This window comes from Achroia grisella, unplaced genomic scaffold (assembly GCF_030625045.1).
Source record: "Achroia grisella isolate CSIRO2021 unplaced genomic scaffold, CSIRO_AGI_Agris_v1 utg628, whole genome shotgun sequence".
In the NCBI taxonomy this organism is placed as follows: Eukaryota; Metazoa; Arthropoda; class Insecta; order Lepidoptera; family Pyralidae; genus Achroia; species Achroia grisella.
In genome coordinates, this window is record NW_026712968.1 from 1,058,614 (window position 1) to 1,084,489 (window position 25,876).

Below are 25,876 nucleotides of genomic sequence, written 5' to 3' on the forward strand. Positions count from 1 at the left end.
TTATTTAGATTCAATTCTTATAAAGCCAATAAACATATTTTAATAACGACTAACTGCCACTTTGTCCTAAAACTAATAACGCGCTTTCTTTAAAAAAAAAAAGCTTAATATAAAACTGAAGAGTTTATAAGTAATAATGTTTTTATAGAAAACCTAACTTATTGTTTCCATGTTTATTTTTGCATGCCTGAACCTTGTTAATATTTACTTAAAACAACATTTATTTAAAAGAGCAACACGCAAGTTTCGTTCTTCTTGTGATAAGTCTGCATTCCGAATGAGTGGTAGAATAAAAAAAACATGACTATTCAAAAGTGCTTATATTAAGTTTATTGAATGAACATTATTTCTATTTCTATAAAAAGTGTGGGTCTAATCTATATTAATCCAATATGGCGTACACTAAAGTTTGTTTTTTTTATATTATGCATTTAACAGGGAGTAAAAAAGGAAGAACATATTGGAACAGTTAAATAGAATTTGTAGACATTTTCGTTTTTATTACCTACGTTAACAATATTCGTGTATTAATTTAAAATTACCCAATAAAATAATGTTCCGGATAATTCGATTGCCGTTCGGAGAAAAATATGATATAATAGGTAAGCTTCTCTGACAGCGATTATATTGGAATTAAAATTAAAAACATAAATAATTTGGCGCCTAAATTGAAACAACACTTATTAGTTATTTACTTTTGCTTTAGTTATCTTTTATCTTTTAGTTATGCTTAATTCGAATATGAGCTTTAAAAAATATTTCTTTTTTTTCTCTTTCTGGCTCTGGCGAAATATTTAATCTGGACTAAATATCGAACATAACTTTTAAAAATGTTTAGACCCAGGTAACACGTTATACAGTTATTTTAAGTGGTAGTTTTTTTTACTATTATAGGATATTGTATTAAATATGATTTTCTTTTAGAATTGATAATAATAATATGCCTAAATAATGTCGTAATTTTCTCCGAACGGTAGCAACGTTACCCGGTACTTTGGTAAGAGGTGTTCATAACTGGTTTGTTATCTAGTTCTAATATGAATGATGTAAATTTACATAATTAAATGATTTTAATACGCTAAGAATCTTAAGCTTGTCACGATAACAATAGCGAACAGAGAAGTCTTCAGTATAACAGCATCTGTAATAGATAATAAATTAATTAGAAACTATTAGAAGGTTATTTAATCTGTAGACTGACGAGAAAGTGAGAGGTAGAGGGGATTGTTAGTAATGGGTACCAACTTTGTTATCTGTGGTAATGGGGACCAGAGCCCCTGTATACAACACATTGATGAAGAGGAAGTAATTAAAAATGTCAATCATTCGCTTAATATTAAAAAAAAGGTTATTGAAAAAAAGTTATGTTAAACATAACCAATTAAAAAAAAATTGTCACCATGTATGACACTACTACTTAATTTAGGTTAAGTTTAGTTTAATTGTATAAGTTATGTCGCTAGCTTAAGTTATATTTTTAAGTAGGTTACTTAAGAAATAATAATAAAAAAATTACGTAATACAATTTTCAAGATCAGAAAATTTGTAAGTTGAGTGATACTGGTCATCTGCACCCTAAGGTCATGAAGGTTGGCCTCGGGGCGAACCCCTCTGTCCCGGCATCAGCTCCGGAGAGAACAAACCTGGGTAGTTTTTTATTTTTTGAGCAAAACAACAGCAGATAAAGAAAAAATGAAGAGGACCTGTTTTGTACAGAATTTTTTTCTCTACAACTTTCATTTAAAACATTTTTTCAGATTTCTTACCGTCATCGAGTTATTTTGAAAAATAGCGGTGTTGTCCGTCACAATGTTTATTCGATATTAAAATGTTCTGTATACAAAAATATATAATAAAATTCTTTAGAAAAATACAATATATGAACTATAAAAGTATGTGGCCAGTACCTCAGCAACAAGCTGTTTTCAACCATTTTTTTTTATTTTCCGTCAACTTAAATATATATATTTTTAAATATTATATTCACGTATTGCCGACTTATTTTTATGTATATATTGCGCTAAATCTGGTCACAATGTTTTAATTTAATAATTTATTGTACTAAAATTTCCGGTTCAAGATAAGCACTGGAGTTTCTTAAATATACAACTGGCCACTAATAAAGAGAACATTCTTTTGAATAAAAAAGCATAAGAGGCCGTATGAAATTGGATTTTAATAAAAATGTCATAATATTTAGACATTGTGCTCCATTTATTCTACATTAAATAATTATTAATATCTACACGCGTTATAGAACAGTCTGGAAGAATATTCCTAGACGACGATACCGCTTGTGTTTACTGTTAATATAAACTATTTCGCGAGCGTCGTTCGTTATATTCCACAAGAGACATGTCTTCGTTTTCCTGCCATCCGGACGTGTTCTGCCTGGACCCGATGTGATTGTTCATTAACAGTGCTCTGGATTGGATTGCAGGTAAGCGAGTACTGTTATTTTATGGGTATTTGTTGTCGCGCAGTCAGGGACTCTAAAGTTTCTGGAAGGACGCCCTGTTGTTCCGGTTAAGTTCCCGCGTGCATCTTTATTTTTGGATTACTCTAATGCTATTGGCCGTAGCTGGCTACAGCTTCACCGGACGATAGGAAGCGAGTGCAGATGACACTCCAAACCAAAGGAAGGACTTTTGGAGCGGCTGAAGGCCAACTCCCGCCTCACGGGTACGACGTCAGTCTGAGGGCACCGCTAGATTCGAACCTCGGCTCAGATAGTTGTAATTTCGATCTCCGTTTGATCGATAGGAGGGGCGATCGGGGCTGCCGGTGTGAAGCGCCCCAATGATTGCGCGGTATGGTGTGTTTGAGGTCGTCGCCTTCGCCGGGGAGGACGGTGTCGCGTCTGTGTGTGATAGCGTGGTAGGGAGGCAAGTAGGGTGAGTCCATAGGGAGCTTATCTGCCGTTATGGGGTCGTCGGGATCAATAAGAACGTGCCTCGAGCGGCGTTGTCACTTAAGGGTATATCTCCTCAGTGCATTGCCGACCATACTGAATATAAGTTCTTCAGTGGGTTTTGGTGTGGACACGGGCGCTCCACACCGGCGCCCCCAGGCGCCCCTCCGGTCGATCCCCAGTCCAATTCAAACGTGGATCGAAATTACGACGGCCTGAGCCGAAATTCGAACCCCTAGTGGTGCCCTCAGACTAAAGTTGTATCCGTCAGGCAGGAGTTGACCTTCAGCCGCTCCATAAGTCCATCCTTTGGTTTGGAGTGCCATCTGCACTCGCCACCTAACGTCCGGTGAAGCTGAAAAGGCCAGCTGCGGCCAACAGCATTAGAGTAGTCCGAATAAAAAAAAGTGGCTACCAGTAGTTACCCTGTGAAGCCCAGAAGTTCGCAGGTAACTTCCCCCACAGATTTGCCGTCATAAATGTAAATACATACCGCTACAAGTGTGTTCCCTCTCCAGGAATCCGTTCTCCTTGTCGCAGAGGCAGATTTTGTCTTGTGGCGTGTAGACCCGGAAGTGAGGTGGGGACGAGCTGGTGATGTTCGGGCTGGCGCAGATGAGGCCGTCGTTACACTCATCGCTGGTGGTGCAGACATGGTACAGAGCTGCCGGGGAGATGTCATAAACATTAGGTAAATGTAATATTTGAAAATGAAACTAGATGTTGTTGTAAACGTAAAACGCGCTATAGTTTCATTTTGCCAAAATTATATAAGGTGAATAAACCTTAATGTCAAACATCATCTGCTACTTCCTTATCCCATTTATTTGTGGTCGGCGTAATGTTTTTCTCTTCCATTCATCCCTGTTCGCAGTCATCTCGTTATTCACTCCCTTTCTTGCTATATCATCTTCCACAAATATTTTCTACGTATTTGCATCAGCAAAGTTGCAAGTTGCAAAGTATTTGTATCAGCTGTTACCCATAAGACAACCAGGGCTGTCTTTTATCTATTATAGGCCCTGGGCACATTAGGATAATGGAGCCCTTATGACCATAGTAATAAAGCACCATTTTGTTAGAATAAACAAAGTCATTTTTGAACATGGCTCTTTAGAGCTATATGGGGATGCCCTACCTTCAAAACAAATCAGGCAAAAATAATTCTAAAAAGTCGTTATGTGATCAGGGTTCAAGTACTTGATAGACATTTATAAAAAAATTAACAAAAACGAATTGACAATAGTCAGTTAGCAATTGTTAAGAGTGATTTTCAGGCAAGAGTAGAGTAGCTACCGGCTGTCGTTTGGTAATGGAGTAGGGACTAGACTTAGACCAGGGGGTCCCAATCCATCAAGGGCTCTGGGCACGTGCTCAGTGTGCCCAGTGGGGAAGAGAGGCGAAGACAAGGTCTGTTTAACTTGTGCCTAGATGGCGCTGTGTGGATTGTTCAGGGTTATTATTAATAAGCAAGTAAAATTATATATCCAATTAACCGCCGCAATACCAGCATTTGAGTGGCCACTTTTAATTATCGTATACATCTTGATAAAACATAAATATTTCATAGAAAAGGCCACGGAACCGATTATTATTTCGTGTTAAACTATTCCCGCACGCAAAACCCGAAACATGTACAACCCTAGCTTTAAGGTCAACGGCTGTCTCGCTCTAACACGCGTTAATTAGACATCCGTCTCTGTCTACGAGCGGAAATTCGATAGCGCTCGGTAGAGAAACTAGGGGTGAACGTTTATATATCTGATTAGATTTATATCTTGATATTTATAACTTAAATACTTGTAGAGGAAGAAAAATACGGCCAGATTTCGATTGTGGATTAGTGGTTAGCCACTCTGACGTGAGGTCATAAAGGTCTGAAGTTTATTTTTTCTTATTTTAGTTTTTACCTATCAAATTTTTATCATCATCATCATCATTATATAGTATAAAACAAAGTCGCTGTCTGTCCGTCCCTATGTATGCTTAAATCTTTAAAATTTAATTTTAATTATTATTTTCACGTTCCCTCAAATGGGTTAAAGCTGAAAATCAGTGTTTTGTTCCTTGTACAATGTTCCACGCTGAGCTTCTACCTTTTTGTACTGCTACAGATCACACATAATAACACAATTTTATAAATCTTATGTTGTATTATGTATTGTCTATTCTTAAGAACATGTTGTGTGTGATTAGTAACAAACAAATAAACGATATATCTATCTATCTATATATAAAACTACGCAACGGATTTTGAAGCGTTATTTTTAATAAAAAGAGTGATTCAAGAGGAACGTGCCGTGAAAAGCCGGGGTGTGTAGCTAGTTATTTCAATAAAATTAACATTTCTTTAATAAAAGATAATTTGAGAAATTGTTTATATAATAATGACGACCTCGGTGGTCTAGTGGTTTAACACACCGCTTTACCTCCAATAGTCGCGGGTTCTATTCCTCGCACGGTACAATCATTTGTATTCATGAGTATGTTTGTTTGTATCGGTCTGGGTGTTTTCTATGTACAATATGTATGTACTTACGAAGAAAAAAGTCAATGTATTTTTATCAGTTATCTAGTACCCATAACACAAGTTTCAGCTAGTTTAACTTGGGACTTGATGACAATGTGTGAATGGTACTGAGATTATTATTATTATTACTAGCCGTTTCTACGGTTTCACGCGATTGAAATTTATAGCCTATATGTTATTCTGATGTATAAGCTATATTGTTGTAAAGTTTCATCAAAATCCGTTCAGTAGTTTTTGCATGAAAGAGTTACAAACATTCATCCATACTCACAAACTTTCGTGTTTATAATATTACTATAATAAGACGAGACAGCTTCCCGAATGAGCCGTAGATTAAAAGGATAACTGTGACTATTCAATAGTGCTTAAATTAAGTTTATTTGAATAAATGTTTTTCTGTTCTATTCTATTCTTACTTTTAGACTGCGCTTCGCACTGGCCGTTGACTGGCGAGGAGTTGTCACCGCAGAGACATCTCGTCACAGAGTCGTAATGGGTCCTCACACAGGAGCTGCTGCTGATACCAGCGCAGTCGGGCTGCCGAGAACAGATCCTGGCTGGAAGAATAGAATACTCATGTAATTTGACTACCTCGGTGGTTTAGAGGTGTAGCACCGGTTTACTTGATGGTCGCAGGTTAAATTCTCAGTACGACGTGAATGTTTGTATTCATGAGTATGTTTGTTTGTATCGGTCTGGGTGTTTTCTATATATATATTATGTATGATTTACAAAAAGAACTTGAATTTTAGAAAGGCTAATGTGGGAGAAACTGGTCTAGTGGTTTAGTAAACAGCTTTGCTTTCAATAGTCGCAGGTTTAATTTCTGACACGACGCAACATATGAATTCATGAATACAAATATTTGCATCCTTCTCGGAATCGAAACCGCTACCATCGGAAGCAAGAGCTGTGCTAAATCCTTATAATCAATTATTTTATCGAGGTACTTTGTAGCAACTGGTCCGCGTGTGTACCCCAGTCTCACATATGTCAGCCACCAAGCAGCTTGCTTTGTAAGATGGTTCGGTTGCAGATTAAGCAGAGAAATTACAAGGTTTAGGCATGATACCTTAATCCTTAAGAATGGAAGTATATGATATACAAGGCATCATACGATACGACTAAAATTGGTTACCTAATCAACCATACTCTAAATTTTTTAATGGATGTTAATGGTGCACCCGCTTGTGTTAACGGTATACGCTGGCGGGGTACCAGTGGAGGATGATAAGATGAGATTGAACTCAGGTCAGTAAGAGGGCACCAGTGGAAGATGATAACATATAGTCAGGTCAGTAAGGGGCACTAGTGGAGGATGTTAACATGAGCTTGAAGTCAGGTCAGTAAAGGAGCACTAGTGGAGAATGATAATATAATCTTGAAGTCAGGTCAGTAAAGGAGCACTAGTGGACAATGATAACATAATCTTGAAGTCAGGTCAGTAAAGGAGCACTAGTGGAGGATGATAACATGGGCTTGAAGTCAGGTCAGTAAGGGGCACTAGTGGAGGATGATAACATGAGCTTGTATTCAGGTCAGTAAAGGAGCACTAGTGGAGAATGATAACATGAGCTTGAAGTCAGGTCAGTAAAGGAGCACTAGTGGACAATGATAATATAATCTTGAAGTCAGGTCAGTAAAGGAGCACTAGTGGACAATGATAATATAATCTTGAAGTCAGGTCAGTAAAGGAGCACTAGTGGACAATGATAATATAATCTTGAAGTCAGGTCAGTAAAGGAGCACTAGTGGACAATGATAATATAATCTTGAAGTCAGGTCAGTAAAGGAGCACTAGTGGACAATGATAATATAATCTTGAAAAGTCAGGTCAGTAAAGGAGCACTAGTGGAGAATGATAACATAAACTTGAAGTCAGGTCAGTAAAGGAGCACTAGTGGAGGATGATAACATAAACTTGAAGTCAGGTCAGTAAAGGAGCACTAGTGGACAATGATAACATAATCTTGAAGTCAGGTCAGTAAAGGAGCACTAGTGGAGGATGATAACATGAGCTTGAAGTCAGGTCAGTAAAGGAGCACTAGTGGACAATGATAACATAATCTTGAAGTCAGGTCAGTAAAGGAGCACTAGTGGAGAATGATAATATAATCTTGAAGTCAGGTCAGTAAAGGAGCACTAGTGGACAATGATAACATAATCTTGAAGTCAGGTCAGTAAAGGAGCACTAGTGGACAATGATAATATAATCTTGAAGTCAGGTCAGTAAAGGAGCACTAGTGGACAATGATAACATAATCTTGAAGTCAGGTCAGTAAAGGAGCACTAGTGGACAATGATAACATAATCTTGAAGTCAGGTCAGTAAAGGAGCACTAGTGGAGAATGATAATATAATCTTGAAGTCAGGTCAGTAAAGGAGCACTAGTGGAGGATGATAAGATGAGATTGAAGTCAGGTCAGTAAGGGGGCACCGGTCAAACATAACATAAAGTCAAGTCAGTAAGGGTAAGGGGGCACTAGTGGAGGATGATAACTTGAAGTCAGGTCAGTAAGGGGCACATGTTAGTAAGAAACACAAGTGGAGGATGATACGATGAGATTTAAGTCAGGTCAGTAAGGGGGCACCGGTAGAAGATAACATAGTCAGGTCAGTAAGGGGGCACTAGTGGAGGATGTTAGGATGAGCATGAGGTCAGGTCAGTTAGCACATCGTGGTTATTAAATTAAAAAAAAAACAAATCACTTAGAAATTAACAATGATGTTTTCAGGGCTGCCAATCTTTAGACAATTATTTCTTACCATCACTATAGCTGTGTGCATAATTTCCAATGCATATATTTAAAAAACAAGTGAATGATAAAGTGATATTGAATGAAGCATGTGCAAAGGATCTAATAAAAACTGCTGATCCAAATCTTGCACCTTACCCTGTAAGTAGAATAGTAGTTAATAGTAGTTTAGTAGAAATAAACAATCTGTGGTTAGCAAGCTACTAAAAGTAGTAGTATATATCTTATCTGTGGTAAAAATGTGTATATAATGAAAGAATGAGCACACAAATTAAATATTAAAATCAAAATATCTCTATTCATGTATTCAAACATTTGTATTCATGAGTATTATTGTTTGTCTGGTTGTTTGCTATGTATATTATGTATGTATTTACAAAAAAAATATATCTAAGTATTTGTTTTTTTTTCGGTCTACTCTAATGCTGTTGGCCGTAGCTGGCCTTTACAGCTTCACCGGACGTTAGGGGCGAGTGCAGATGGCACTCCAAACCAAAGGAAGGACTTATGGAGCGGCTGAAGGCCAACTCCCGCCTGACGGATACGACTTTAATCTGAGGGTACCACTAGGGCTCGAACCTCGGCTCAGGCCGTCGTAATATCGATCCCCGTTTGAATTGGACGGGGGATCGATCGGACGGGGTTAAGTATTTGTATCAGTTGTCAAGTACAAGTTTTGCCAACAATACTTTATAATACGTATCCTACTTTATTTTTTGGTAATTACACTTTATACTTTTACATAGAGTATGCAAAAATACTTTATTTTCAACCTCTACTGTGATGCGTAAAACAAAATACTCATTATGGGTACTTAACGATTTATAATTACTGAATGAAATGTTAGATGTCAATTGTGTGACATTTGTCACAGCTCTAGTGTTAAACGCACACAAAAATACTTTTTTAAAACAATAAAAGCTAAATTGGAAAATATATGTTTTTTAATACTTTATTTCCTACCCAAACCAGTTTATACGTTTTTTTTTGTCAAAATAAGATGACAACCCTATCTAGTACCCATAACACAAGCTCTGCTTACCGTGGAACTAGATGGCGCTGTGTTAATTGTCCAGAATTATTTATTTATTTATATCACTTGTCTAGTACTCATAACACAAGCTCTGCTTACCGTGGAACTAGATGGCGCTGTGTTAATTGTCCAGAATTATTTATTTATTTATATCAGTTGTCTAGTACCCATAACACAAGCTCTGCTTACCGTGGGGCTAGATGGCGCTGTGTTAATTGTCCAGGGTTATTTCTTTATTTATATCAGTTGTCTAGTACCCATAACACAAGCTCTGCTTATCGTGGGACTAGATGGCGCTGTGTTAATTGTCCAGTGTTATTTATATAATTTAATGTTTTGATGTTTAAATTCAAAACTATTTCTTACATTTAAGTACTTATTATGCCATGCCAGGATAAATATCCGTACCAGGAGTAACCTGACATTGAGGGTAACGCAGCTGGAGTCGAGTCACAACGCGAGTTTGAAACCTTTATGAAGAAGCACTACTGGCCGAAGGGTATGATGTGCTGGCGCTACCGTGGCAGATAGCCATAGTAAGTTTGCTGCATATATATGTTAGTCCTTAATGTGTATACAATATAATATGGGCCAATATCTTATATATAAAATTCTCGTGTCACAGTTTTCGTTCCCATACTCCTCCGAAAGGGATTGACCAATTCTCATGAAATTTTGTGAGCGTATTGAGTAGGTCTGAGAATCGGCCATCATCTATTTTTCATCCCCCTAAATGTTAGGGGTAGTCCACCCTTAAATTTTTTATTTTATTTTAAAGCAAAACAACGTTTGGCGGGACAGCTAGTTGTTGATAAATTCATGCTATAGGTACCTAACGTCAGTTGTATAACAAACGAGCATGCGGCTCACCTGATGGTAAGTGATTACCCGCACACCTCACCTGCAACACCAGGTGAATTGCAAGTACGTTGTCGGCCTTTTAAAAAGAAATAAGCTCTTTTCTTGAAGGTTTCAATATCGTATCGGTTCGGAAATACCATTGCTGGAACGTGATTCCACAATGTGGTTGTGCGAGGCAAAAAGTTTCTAGAAAACCGCACTGTGCAGGACCGCCATTCGTCCAGATGATCAGGATGGTATTTTAGTTTCTGGCGGGTGGTACAGTGGTGAAACTCAGCAGCTGGTATAATCCGAACAACTTCTTAGAACACTCTCCGTGATATATGCGGTAGAAAATGCACAGAGATATATCTCGCCGCAGAGCCAATGAGTTGAGTCTGCCACAAAGACTTTATAGAATAGAAGAGAATGAAATTTTATTTACTCGTCTTGACATAACAATAAAAACATACAAAGTACCAACAACAATTTACACACATTACAAAACGGAGTGTGGACCACAACTCAGTATATTGCTGCAAACATAGTTTCCAGCGCTGATTTTCAATTAAGCCCGCAGTACCTACTGACGCACACAAATTACAGTTTAAAGAAAAAAATGCTTTATTTATACAACCATAAGATTACAAAATTAAAAAGAAGCAGTACATAATAGTTGAGGTTAGTTAGCTAATCAAATGGCAGAAAGTTGCGCAATACAAAATGAGGAGCTATATATACCTATATATAAGGTATTACACGTGCGCTATAGGACAGTCCCTTTTTATAATTACGAGTCCCGGTGTCCCCGAAACGGACTCTGGGACGCAAAATTATCTATATATACCTATATACTTCTTAAAAAGTCAAATTTGTTCCTCCGATAAATATATATATAACTATGAATAAACAAAATGTTTAATTATATTTATCGGGTGACTGACATAGTGATCTATATATCAACGGTGACTGACATAGTGCCCAAACCACTGGACGGATCGGGCTGAAATTTGGCATGCAGGTAGATGTTATGACGTAGGCATCCGCTAAGAAAGGATTTTGATTAATTCACCACCCAATGGGATAAAATAGGGGATGAAATTTTGTATGAAACTTTGTCAATTTTAAACCGATCTAGCTGAGATTTTGCATGCATAAAGCTACTATAACATAGGCATCCCTATATAAAGTATTTTGATAAATTCCACCCCTCAGGGGATAAATTAACGCGAGCGAAGCCGCGGGCAAAAGCTAGTCGGTAAATAAAACAGGTATTGCACAAATATAAAATAACCAGCTTTGCCCGCGGTTTCACTCGTGTTAAATTTCAATATATAAATGCCTATGTGTTATTCTGATGTATAAGCTATATATTATTGTAAAGTTTCATCAAAATCCGTTGTTCTTGCGTGCAATAGTAACAAACATCCATACTCACAAACTTTCCCGTTTGTAATATCAGTAATATTAAGATTAAGATATGCATTACATAGTATAAAACAAAGTCGTTGTCGCTGTCTGTCCGTCCCTATGTATGCTTAATTCTTTTAAACTACGCAACGGATTTCGATGCGATTTTTTTTAATAGATAGAGTGGTTCAAGAGGAAGGTTTATATATATAAGTTTAATATATACTGTTTTAAATTTGACGCACTCATTATTTATTTAAACTGAGTTTACCCGTGATCATGGTGGTTGAAACACTGCCGAAATATCGGGAACTCAGCATATAAATATACCACGTGGTAAGATCTCGTAATTTTTACTAATTATACGACTATATAAGTTTGATGTTAATAAATAAATAAATAATACACCCGTGCGAAGCCGGGACGTGTAACTAGTAATATATAAGTAAAAACTGTGTATATATATAAAACATCTTGTTATTTATATTTTATTCTTATTTCATATATATGTCTATAAAGTATTTGTAATATGGGTTATATAGCATTAAGTAAATGAATTAATAATATAAATAAATATTTCATACTTCATAGCCATTTGTATAATTGCGGCAGCCTCTGTGGTCTAGTGGTTTAGCACACCGCTTTACTATCCGATGGTCGCGGGTTCGATTCCTCGCACGGTACAAACATTTGTATTCACGAGTATGATTGTTTGTATCGGTCTGGGTGTTTTCTATGTATAATATGTATTTATTTACATAAATGTATCGATGTATTTATATCAGTTGTCTAGTACCCATAACACAAGCTCTGCTCAGCTTGGGACTAGATGGCGCTGTGTAAATTGTCCGGAGATATTATCATTATTATTATTTTATATATCTCCCATTTTACAGGGGTGATACATTCAAACACGCGGGCCTTAGCCAAGCGTGGATGAGTTTAAAAGTTATACAATGGACCCGCGGTAATCCGGCCCCCCTTGTAATCCGACATTGTCTATTATTTGTTATTGAATATTACTTTGACAATATACTTCAGAGTGCATATACATACATACATATATAACATAGAATCTTATCACTGGATCTGTAATTTGTCGGATTACAATATACTCTTTTGTAAAAAATTCCGGACTATAAGCAGAGGACCCTTAAGCAGCACTCTATAATCCGACAAATACGATGGTCCGACACTGCCCTGCAAAACGTTTGTCGGATAACCGGGGGTCCACTGTATATGTACATATATAATATAAAGAATCATCATTGGATCTATAATTTGTCGGATTACAAGGTACTCTTTTGTAAAAAAATTCGGACTATAAGGGGTCTTAGGCAGTACTCTATAATCCGACAAATTCGATAGTCCGACACTGCCCTGCAAAATGATTGTCAGACTACCGGGGGTCCACTGTATGTGGATGATGAAAGTGAAGACGACAGAAACTTCCGTACAATACGGCATGTGTTGAGAATGACGACTTTTTGTAATAGGTCTATTGTAGAGGAGGGGATCTGCAACGTGTCTACGTGTTTGATAAGATATATAATAATAATAATAAAGGAATTATACCAAAAAGGTAAATTACGGTAAATACCAAAAAAGTAAATAATAATAATAATAATGGTGTGTTTAGATTTTGCCCGCACTGTTCGCCGGTTTCTCTCCCTGGGGCCCTGAACCCCGACTGTGATTCTGCCGGGGGTATGTTGCAGTCTCCTCTCCTTAAGAGGGGAGATGAGAATTTTTGGAAAAAAAAAAAATAAAGGAATTATACCAAAAAGGTATAATTCCTACGTGTCTAGGTGTTTGATAAGACTTTTTGGTATTATTATTGTAATTTCAATTCTAATTTATTAAAATTAAACAAAATACATTTCTCCATTCTTCGCATTTTTGTCAATATTTGAACCAACAACGTTGGCTCAAGTAATTACGCGGCCAATGTTTGCCAGCATCGCGTGCTGTAGTATGCAAATGCAATATCACGTGATCAAAATAAATGATACTTGCGAAGTAAAGACTGGCTGGAAGGTCTTGTAAAAATACCATGGAGTACAAGGTTTAGTTTCGCGTATACATAAATTTCACATGTTACAGCTACTTGCCTATTTTTGGTTGTATCACGTTGTTGGAGTCAAGTTGTTTTATATCAGTACGACCTTTTGCCCGCGGCTTCGCTCGCGTTAATTTATCCCCTTAGGGGTGGAATTTATCAAAATCCTTTCTTAGGGGATGCCTACGTCATAGTAGCTTTATGCATGCAAAGTCTCAGCCCGATCGGTTTAAAATTGACAAAGTTTCATACAAAATTTCATCCCTTATTTTAACCCCTCGGGGGTAGAATTAACCAAAATCCTTTCTTAGCGGATGTCTACGTTATAACATCTACCTGCATGCCAAATTTCAATCCGAGCCGTCCAGTGGTTTGGGCTGTGCGTTGATAAATCTCTCAGTCACCTTTGAGTTATATATATTTAGATAACTAGATGGCGCTGTATGAATTTATGTATTTTTCTACTACGCGCTGTTAAGATGTTTTTGTTAGAATTTATAATATGTTTCTTTTAAATCTCCGATCGATTCCCCGTCCAATAATCCGTGAAATTATTTCAGATATAACTAAATTAAATTTATTTCAATTTTATAGATTATTCATAAGTATAATCTAATATAGAGATGTGCTAATTTGTAATAAACATGACTCGAGTTGAAATTTAGGTTTAAGGTAATTCGAGTTACCTGGAATAAAAAGTTTTTTTTTATTATTTCGAACAATTCTAATGTTTTTGGGCTCAGCTAGCCTTGAAAGCTTCACCGAACTATAGGAGGCGAGTGGAAATGGCACTTTAAAGCCGCGGAAGGACATATGGAACGCATAGTCATTTTATTGATAACATAATCGGACGAATATGCCAAAAAAAATATAACAACCTCAAATCAATATTGAAATATTTGTGACGAGTGAAAATTGTATGATATGAAATGATCGGAAAATTTCATGTCATTGTCAGTTCGATGACAGAATCATGCTCTCGTTCTTTCACTTGATTCATTCATTTACCAGTTGAATTCTTCCAACTCGAGTTGGCAGAATACAACTCGAGTTAACTCGAATTATGCGCAACTCGAGTCGACACATCTCTGTTAGAAAGATGGAAAGCAATGAATTAAGAATATTTTGAATCAATGTCCAAATATATATAAAAAGTCTAAAACTTTTCCAGCCAATAGTATCAACAATCTCTATTGCAATTATCCATTAAAATTTGGACGACCTCGGTGGTCTAGCGGTCTAGCACACCGCTTTACGTCCGATGGTCGCGGGTTCGATTCCTCGCACGCACAAACATTTGTATTTATGAGTATGATTGGTTGTCGGTCTGGGTGTTTTATATGTATAATATGTATGTATTTACGAAAAAAAAATATTTATGTATTTGTATCAGTTATCTAGTACCCATAACACAAGCTTTAGCTAGCTTAACTTGGGTCTAGATGGCGCTGTGTGAATTGTCCTGAGATTATTATTATTATTAAAATATTTCAGGTTTAACTAAGTTAAATCTATTTTAATTTTATAGATTATTCATAAGTATAATCTAACATACAGTACAAATTAAAAAAGCTGTCAAAGTCTGTGGTTTTGAGAACAGTACCGTTTTGAATTTGAAAAAAATAGATTGTATATCTGTGGGGTACAAAATGAAAAAAGTAGATTGTATATCTGTGGAGAATTTCAAATATCTATGGAACAGACCTACTTACCTAGTTTCAAATTCAAAATTGGAACAAAGATAGAGTGCTCACATCCGGCGTGGCGGTGGCGGGAAATCGAGTGACCACTTACCGTAGAGCTGTTTTATCGCCTTACGTAAAGCTTTATATAAGGCCATTGTGTGGCGTAAAACTGTACCGGAGGTCAAGTTAAATTGGTACTCTATGGGTGTAAATCTAAACTTGCTTCCTACTGTTATCTGACAGCTGCATCTATTAGAAGTAGGTTAAAACGGCGGCAAGCGAGCAGCCATTTTATACGTCCGTTTAAGATAAAACGCCTTAAGAAATCTTAGCTATGGTGCAAATAACTTTATTAAGGTTAATTGGAATAGCGATCGATACGAACTGGAAAGCCATAGACTATAGAACTTTCCATAAATAATATAAGTACCAAATTTTTTTTTATGTATCTCCACACGTTAGAACCTACATGGTATCGGACAGTGCGGTTTCAGAGGACCTTCCTCCTGCATATACTTAGATTGTGGAATGATCTACCTGCTAGGGTTTTCTCACGAGACTACAGAATGGGTTTTTTCAAGAAGGGTATATTACACCCTTGTTGTTTCAGACGTCCATAGGTAACCATTTCACATCAGATGGTCACCATAGTATAAAAAAAAAGATAATAAAAGAATGATGCATACGCTTGATGTTAATGATAAACGCTAAGATCATAACGATGAAGCCAGGTCAGTTAACACTCTAGCGAAGCGGTACCTCTTTTTTCTACCACGATGGTAGCAATATCTAATGGTAATCTAATGGTAAACGGTTACAGTATCCTATGGACATTCAATATAAACTTTTATAATAGACTAGCTGTACCCGCGACTACGTCCGAGTGGAATTTAACTTTCTTTTTTTTAAATTAAAGTAGCCTAAGTTACTCTTTATTACATTAGGTACCTTCCAAAAAACGTCTCGTCAAAAACGGTCCAGCCATTTTAGAGTTTAGCCGGAACAATCAGACGGACAGACAAAAATTGTAAAAAATGTTATTTTGGTATTTATATTGATATGAATGTAGTAAAAAATGGTTATTTTCAATATTACAAACAGACACTCGCTATTTTATTTATATGTATAGATGTATAGATTGTTACTGAAGCCTGCAATAGCACCTGAACTGATTTGGATATAGCTTGGCACATAGCATATTGCCTGGATTGGGACTTTGGAAGCATAAAAAATTATACCACTTCAAGCTTAGTACATATTTCTATAATCCCAAAAGAACTAAAACCTAAAATCTATGTTAATCAGTCTGTTTGTTAAGTTTTAATGACTATATGGGCTGAAATAAGAGATTAATGTTTGCTTAGACAAAACTGCAGGAAAAACTAATATTTTCACATTAAAAAGTAGGTACTTAAAACTACGGCTATTTAAAAGTTATATTACACATAAACTTGACATTTAAAATCGTTAAAGAACAATCATGGCGGCGGTACTGACGTAATGCGCGGGAAAACACGAACCGAATTACCATAATTATATCTTTAACACATGAAAGAAACGTGAAAATGGCGCAGTAAGCTATGCATTTTTCATGATACCTCTGTCCTGTGCATGTTTCATATTAATTACTAGTTGAGCAGCGTTATTTGGTCGGTGTTGCAAACTATTTTTAGACCTTTTTTATTATTTATGTTTTTTTATAATATTATATTGTTTTTATATGACAATCCGGCTCGAAGGACCAAATGTGAAGGATGGAGACCAAGATGACGAGCAAAAGTAAAACGGCACCGTTGTAGTTGAAGAATATTTTTGTATTAAATTGACTTATGTCATATAAAAACAATATAATATTATAAAAAAACATAGATAATAAAAAAGGTATAAAAATTTTGCATGAACTTATTTGACATTTATCATTTATATTTCGAACAATTTATATAATTTATCACCTATTATCCAGATATTGGAATAATAGAATAGAAAATCATTTATTCAAATAAACTTACATTGAAGCACTTTTGAATAGTCAACATTTTTTTAAATCTACCGCTTATTCGGAAAGCTGTCTCATCACAAGAAGAATAAGCAAGAAACTTGTGTGTTGCTCTTTTAAATAATTTATTCTTACTTACAATTTAAGTTTAAGTGTGTGAATACAAACCACCGATTAGCACTAATTCAATGAAATAATAAAATAGAAAAAACTATTATTAGGTAGAAGGCATTATAATGATTGGCTTTGAATAGGAAGGTTTTAGTTTTTAATAAGATTTTGTAATTTACATTTATTATATATTGTGTAGGAGATATTTTTGACATTTAAATTATAATATTATGAGGTTCTGTTGTATATGAATATATATATATATAACTAGCTGTCCCGGCAATCGTTGTTTTGCCATATAAATTAATAACGCTATAAAAAAATAGGGGTTGGTGATAGAAGGGTGAAAATTTAGGATTGTATGTATTTTTTTATGTTGTATCATAGAAAAATAGAAACTAAAATTTTGTCTAAAAAATAAATTTAAAAAATTAGGGGTGGACTAAACATTTAGGGGGATGAGAAATAGATGTTGGCCGATTCGCAGCCCTACTTAATATACAAAATTTCATATCAAGCCGTTTGTATGGGAACGAAAACTGTGAAACGAGAATTTTATATATATAATATAGATATGTTGTGTCATATTGCCATGCCCTATATTTCAGGGCGTCGCAGAAAATTATAAAATCTCAACCACACTCTGTATGCATGTGCTTTATATTTTTGTGATACTGCAATAAATAAATAAATATTATTCTGATGTACACGCTATATTACTGTAAAGTTTAAAAAAATCAGTTCATAGGTTTTGCGTGAAATAATAACAAATATACATATCCAGCTAAACTCATAAACTTTAGCGTTTAAAATATTATATAAATATATATATGCAAATATATACTGTAAAGTTTCAATAAAAGTTTGCAAAAAATGCATGAACTAGTAACAAACATTTATCAATCCATAATAATAATAATCTCAGGATAATTCGCGCGCTTGTGTTATGAATTATACATATACATAGATATTTTTTTTTGTAATTATATACATATTTACATAGAAAACACCCAGACCGATACAAACAATCATGTTCATGAATAGAAATGTTTGTGCCGTGCGAGGAATTGAACCTGCGACGTAAAGCGGTGTTATATTCCATACTCACAAACTTTACTTATCTTACTAATATATATATATTAGTAAGATAAGAATTTAAAAAATTGCAAAATGGCGTCACTAAAATGCGCGCGAAAATTATTAACAAAATTATAGCCGAAAGAAAAAAAAATCTAAATTATATTTAGACTGTCATGTTTAAATTTCGAATGTACAGAGGTGCTGCTTTTTACCACTAAGCAAACAATCACTACGTTTAAGCATAGCTGTATCATGTGCATGTTTGATAACAATTATAAGTATTTGCAAAGTTGCAAAATGGCGTCAAGATATGCTTGCAGTCACGAAACGCGCGCGAAAATTGTTTTTAAGGATTTAACTAATTTATATTTAAATTGCGAATACAGTGAGGTGCTGTCCACGATTTTTATGAAATTTTATATGCATATTCAGTAGGTCTGAGAATCGGCTACTATCTATTTTTCATACCCCTAAGTGATAAGAGTTGTCCACCCCTAACATTTATTTTATGAATATTTTTTTGTAATGTGGGATGTGTTTATTTATGGACATTTTACTTTTATTACTTTACTAGCTGTTCCCGCGACTTCATCCGCGTTGAATTTAACTTTATTTTTCTAAAATAAAAGACGCCTAAGTTAATCCTTATTACATCAGCTACCTGCCAAAAAAAGTCCCATCAAAATCGGTCCACCCATTTCAGAGATTACCCGGAACAAACAGACAGACAGACAAAAATTGTAAAAAATGTTATTTAGGTGTATGTACCGTATTTATATTCATATGCATGTAGTAAAACAACGGTTATTTCAATATTACAAACAGACATACTAATTTTATTTATATGTATAGATAATGTAGCATTAAAAATACATACAACCCTAAATTTGCACCCTTCTACCAGCAACCCCTATTTTTTAATAGCAGTATTAGTACTGAAATTTATATGGCAAAACGTTCGCCGGGACAACTAGTTTCATATATATATAGCTTTATACATATCTGGTGCTCTGACCTAGCTCATGTGTATTCATTTAAAATATGCTTTAGAATAAATTATTTTTACGATCAATAAGACGCCATACGAAGTTTCTTTTGTTAGGCTAATGTTTTAATTAAAAATATTGCGTTAGCTTTACATCATTTGTCATAAAATAATAATAATCTCAGGACAATTCACACAGCGCCATCTAGACCCAAGTTAAGCTAGCTAAAGCTTGTGTTATGGGTACTAGACAACTGATACAAATACATAGATATTTTTTTTTGTAAATACATACTTATCATACATAGAAAACACCCAGGCCGATACAAACAATCATACTAATGAATACAAACGTTTGTGCCGTGCGAGAAATCGAACCCGCGACCATCGGTCGTAAAGCGGTGTGCTAAACCGCTAGACCACCGAAGTCGACGAGTACCCGAATGGTGAAATTAGTGTTACTATAGTCTTATATATCTATATAATGAAATGAAATTTACGTAATTACAAATTAACAGCCTTTCATTAGACGCGTTTGAAAGTACCTATGTATATGTAAATTTAAAATAATAAAAATAAATACATTATAATTTAAAATATATATACATATATTTAATCTATACAATAGTATTTTTATAATATAGAAAGAGTGGACTGGAGAAATATGCTTCGTTGTAGGTTATCAGATTTTATTTAATCATTACATAGTATAAAACAAAGTCGCTGTCGCTGTCTGTCCGTCCCTATGTATGCTTAAATGTTTAAAACTACGCAACGGATTTGAAACAGTTTTTTTTAATAGATAGAGTGATTCAAGAGGAAGGTTTATATATATAATACATGTACACCCGTGCGAAGCCGGGCGAGTAGCTAGTTCTTTATGTATAAATTAATTTACTGATATAAACTTTGTTTTTCAATTTCATATACATCTAAAATAATAAACATCTACATCTTTTTGTTTTATAATCATTATTCTTATAATGTTTGTAGAATAATAATTATTTAATTAAAAAAATTACACAGATGGAGCCCATAGTTAGCGACCACGTCTCTGTTCCGTAAGTCATCACTGGCAACACACATTGGTCGTAAATCACTGGCTATGGGAAACACACATGTGGTCAATGTATCATACTGTTGACTAAGAAACCATCGTAATAAATTCCTGGTGAATTTGTAACGATGTGCTAACAGACCTGACCTCATGCTCATGTTATCATCCTCCACTGGTGGCCCGCCAGCGTAAACCATTAGCGCAGGCGGGTGCATCATTCCATTATCATCCATCCTTGCTAGCAATGTATCATGCCAGGTTGACCTCCACGCGGTTCCCCCTGGAAACCATCGTGATAAATTCCTGGTGAATTTGTCACGTGCTAACTGACCTGACTTCATGCTCATTTATCATCCTCCACTGGTGCCCCGCCAGCGTAAACCGTTAGCGCAGGCGGGTGCATCATTCCATTATCATCCTTAAAAAAAAACTGTTACTTAGCAACGAGAACACTAATTTTAAATGTGATGGATTATATTTTTTATTCCGAAATCGATATGTCAAATAATTATTAGGTTTACCGACGGCTTGTTTATCATTTTAGTCCTATTATATATTAAATAACTGCGAATAAGAAAACGTACATTAAAAAACATGACTATTCAAAAGTGCTTACATAAAGTATATTTGTATAAGATTGTATCTATTTCTTTCTTTTTAAAAGTAATTTTTCGCAGCCAACTCACGACTAACAATAGTTTACATGTGTTCCGCGTTTCAGAAACATCATTAAAGTTTGGCCTCGCCATGTAATATCATTACTTATACAATGTCAGAAACGTAGTGAAAAGATTAGATTTACTATGTGAACTGTGGCCATAAATTTATTTCGCCGTCGAAGTCAAGGACGGGCATCGCGGGGAACAAAGCAGACTAAATAATTTGAGTATTTTGCGTTGAATAAAACATTTTCTCATATAACAATACTTTTCGTATATTGTTCAATACCATGTGAATATAATTTAGGGTTACCAACCCTTTCGTAAAAAAAACAAAACTTTTTGCAAACCTATTTTAGGTATATTCTTTTGTCTTGTTTCTCGAACTGTTTTTGTTTTACATTTGAAAGCATGTGAATCCTGACGATTGCAGGTAGAAAATCTGTAATTTCAGTACCATATCTCACTTCTTAACTAAACTATGTAACAAAGAAACATTAATTCAAAGGTGACAACTTGTCTATTCTTTTAGTAGGTTGAATAGTATCGCTTGCGTTTAGCTATTTATTACTAGCAGTTAATATAGACAATCTTGTTTTAGTTTCGACCTATTCTAATGCTATTGGCTGTAGCTGGCCTTTACAGCTTCACCGGATAATAGGGGGCGAGTGCAGATGGCACTCCAAACCAAAGGAAGGACTTGAAGGACTCCTGCCTGGCCGATGTGACTTTAGACTAGACAGTAGTGGTTAGAACCATGACTCTGGCCGTAATTTCAATCACTATTTTGTATTTTTTACATTGCACTGAATAAAATAATTTTCTTTCTTTCTTTCACTATATTTAGTGGACGGGGATCGATCGTAGGGGGCTTACGAAACGACACGAACACGGAAGGTTATAAAAGTCGTTGAGAAAACTTTGCAAATTTTTTAAATAAATTTCATAGTTTCTGTTCAGTTCTGTAAGAAACTTCTGTAAAGTAATAGAAATAATGAAGATGAATGAAATCGGTAAATCGTTCTCAAGTTACATTTAGAGTCTTTTGTTGCCCAATTTACATAGTTTTTTTAAATTATAGCCTACGTATTATTCTAATATATATTCATATTTTATAAACTTTGCCACTTTGATCTTCCATCATGCTCTTTAATTCTTGATACGACACGACTCCCTTTATATAAGCTATATTATTATAAACTTTAATGAAAATCCATTGAATAGTTGTTACATGGATAAGCAATAAACTTACGTCTATATTTCCATTCTAACCAAATAAATCGCGTATATAATATTAAAATTGGTTGATACTACAAATTAAAAAAAGTATTTAATCATTTGATTAATATTATACAGGTTACCTTGTGATTGGGGGTCACTAGTCCCCCGCTGGGATAGATGCAGCTCCTTCTCGAGATAGCTTACTTTTAGCACAGGGACCCGTATGTATTGCGGCTCCATTAAATATAGAGTCGGAGTGGATGTGGGGTAACCGTCAGAATCTACAAAATATAATAATCTGGAATTTTTTTATACGTGGCATATCTCTTACATAATATTGGCATGTTGTTTTATTGAAAACTAGTCAGTTTCAACATCATTAATTTAATAGCGAGTTATTCTGATGTATAAGTTATATTATCGGAAAGATTTAAACATTGCAACTATGTATCCACACTCACTAACTTCCACCCTCATAATGTTAATAAGATAAGCAGTTATTTCAATATGTAACAAAAAAATATAACTCGCTTTTTTTACTATTGAAATTTAGATTTTTTCCATTATAATATACTACTTAATTAATAAATAAAAAACGTTGGTTTCTTCTCTACCATCAGTTGAAATATTGCAAAATGTTGCAAAGTTCAAATATTGTTCAGTATCTGTGATTACCTTATTTGAGATTATAGTCGTAAAGTTATATTTATTTCAATAAAAAGACATGCCAAAGTTATTTATTAAATATGCCGAGTATAAATAACACAGACTATACTGTTATTCAGATAATTATCAGTGATTACACTACGATCAGTATCATTTGTTTTATTTTAGACGTCATTACTTATTATTTTTAGAACGATTATTAACTGTGCATTAGTTTTATAGTGATACAAGTATTTTAACCGACTTCAAGAAAGATTAAATTCACAATCCACTTGTACTTTCTTTTTTATTGAGAGAAAATTATGAAATATCATAATGGATCCATATAAGTTTTTAAGTTTTTTTTTATTAAAAAGGTATGACAAAATTAGGAAATATTATATATTAACGGATCTATATAAATTTTGTAACAATTGAAGTCGGTTTTGTATATAATAGTTTATTTAATATTAATTTATTAATAAGTGTAACCATGCACAGGTGTTTTTGCTTAATAATGGGAGCTTGCTTTTTTAAAAAGCACGCTGCTTGTGGCTGCACTGCAAATGCCTATGCTGTCGCCTTGATATTAAAAAAGTAAATTTAAAATGTTCTCTATGATAATTGCGTGAAAGCCCCTAATTCTTGAATCTATTTTTCATAGTCTATGGTTCTATTCTCTGCGATAGATACTGATTAAATGTGAGTATTCACTAACTAATTATAAATAACAGTATGATACTTACCGGATTCTGAGTGTTACCCCCATTTACGTTTATTTGAAATATATAAATTGCATAAAACAAAGTTGCTGTTTTTATCTATTATTCCACTTATTTCTTTTATACTAGGCTTTCGCAATCAATTCGAAAACTTTTTCGGAACGTTTGTATGCACACATATATGTAGATTCGTGAGAAACATGAGAGAGTAGATAGTTCCCTCCGATGTAATTGGAATAATTCTCAGTGTTACCCCCATTTAGTTTAATTTGAAATATATTCTGAGTGGTTAGATAATTATTCGACTTCCATCATATCATTGTAGACTCGTGCTAAGCAAGAACGGGTAGCTAGTTTCGTCTAATGTAATTAGAATGATTCTGAATGTAACATGAATCTGAATTCAAAATCCTATTTAAATTGAAATAATTCAAAGTAAGTGGAAACCCCATAAATATAGGTAATAATGCATACATTACGGAAATATTACGGGTAATCTAAATATTGTTTAAGGGTTAGAATTTTTAAAACTGATTTTAATTTCCAATACTATTAAAAACTTAAATAATATTAAAAACATTTAATGCAAAATGACGATAAATAACTGCTTTTTTAAGCTCTACAAATATTTAATAAAAAAATAGGCAGTTTTCGCCCTCCAGGTACCTAATAGTATCGTGGTTTGAAATAACATAAAAATTCTAAATGTTACCCCCCTTACCCCTATTTGGAATAACCCTGGACAGATTTTCACTGTGCTACAAAATTAGGAGAGTCGACCCCCCACATTTAGTGGGATAGTGCAACGAAGAGAGAGAGAGAGAGACGAATACAAATCGTACATAAGTACAAAAATATTACGGGAGTATATAAGTTTGTTATAAAAACCTTAAAAAAAGTAATTCTATCCATTTCTTTTATATCATTTCTTAGTCAATATTATACTGAGGAAAAATATAGAAAAAATATACCCTATAAATATATATATATATATATATATGTAAGTATAGTAAAAAAATATTACATTATATAAATTAATGTTTTAAAACAAAAAGAATAACAACATGTTTTCCCGCCATTTTACCAGCTATGTCATTTGTAATCGATGATTTTTAACTGGCCAGATACATTAAAAATCGACTTACAATCAATATACCTAGTCAATTAACTAAAGAAAGTAACCGGATGTATTACTATTCTAGTCTGTAATAATACTGTTACTAATGCCCTTATAGACTTTAACATAACTATAGTTTCTTGACGTATAATCAATCAATGGGTTATAGAAATAATAATTAAGATGTCACGCTTTATTCGTGGTCAACACAATAGTTCAGTACTGAATTAATAGTTGTTTTTTTTTTCAATACCTGTCAATTTTTCCATTCTCTATGGTGGTATAATGTTTTTTTTTTATTATTGTATTTAACGAGACTGATTGGAAACTGCGTAACACCAAAAAATAGCGTGGGTTTTTGTTTTTTAATATTAAATTAAAACCGTTTAGAAATATGATTAAAGCAATACGTATCTCGTTTTATCTATATTTGAACATAGTAGATAAGTTTAAATTGTATTGTTTATTTAAATTGTCATCAATGTTAAAATAATAATTTTAAGTATTATAGTAAATTATTAATTTGTGTGCACATTATCAAATGAATATAGTGTAGTGCAAAACTTACCTGGTGGAGTGGTGGGCTCGACTTCTTTAGGTGATTGTGAGTAGCTCTTGCCGAATGTGGTCAGTGCTTGGTGACTCTCTCCAGTCAGCCAACCGGCGAGTAAAAACGGCAAAATTGCCGCGGCAGCCTGCCTTCTGCACCACATCTCGACCCGCAAAACACGCATAGTGTATTACCAGCTTTATTTTCGACTCGTAACAATTTACATTCTATCATATGTTCGAATTTTGAAATGTCAATATCTGTTTTCATTGTTTTTATTTTTTCGCAGTTCTAAATATTTTTTTATTGGTTGTAGAGGTTTAGGCTAATACAATGAATATGAATGGATTTGTTATAGTTCTACTAAAAAAAGTATGGTTTAGTTTATGGTAAGTAAACACGAAACATTTATGAATATAGCTCTGTAAGTTATAAATCAACATCGAATCGCCAATCTGATTCGTAAATACTTCATTTTATTGGTCCGTTTCAAAGAAATATTTTTTTAT

General features: G+C 34.4%; 1 protein-coding gene across 1 annotated transcript; it reads right to left on the reverse strand.

The window, feature by feature from the left end:
- Window positions 1-845: 845 nt before the first annotated feature.
- On the reverse strand, window positions 846-25,551 carry LOC131849035 (uncharacterized). The gene is made up of 4 exons (XM_059199020.1): window positions 25,386-25,551; window positions 5,858-5,998; window positions 3,405-3,575; window positions 846-1,141 (listed from the first exon to the last, which is right to left on the reverse strand). The coding sequence occupies exons 1-4, from the start codon at window positions 25,549-25,551 to the stop codon at window positions 1,071-1,073; spliced, it is 549 nt and encodes a 182-aa protein (XP_059055003.1). The 3' UTR covers window positions 846-1,070.
- Window positions 25,552-25,876: the final 325 nt, after the last annotated feature.

Bases quoted from the DNA above. Each gene is read 5' to 3' on its own strand.
- LOC131849035 (XM_059199020.1), bottom strand. From the start codon at position 25,551: ATGCGTGTTTTGCGGGTCGAGATGTGGTGCAGAAGGCAGGCTGCCGCG. The intron at 5,999-25,385 runs GTAAGTTTTGCA...CTATTCTTCCAG, and splicing joins CGAGCCCACCACTCCACCAG to CCAGGATCTGTTCTCGGCAG. The intron at 1,142-3,404 runs GTATGTATTTAC...TATCTATTACAG, and splicing joins GAGGGAACACACTTGTAGCG to ATGCTGTTATACTGAAGACT.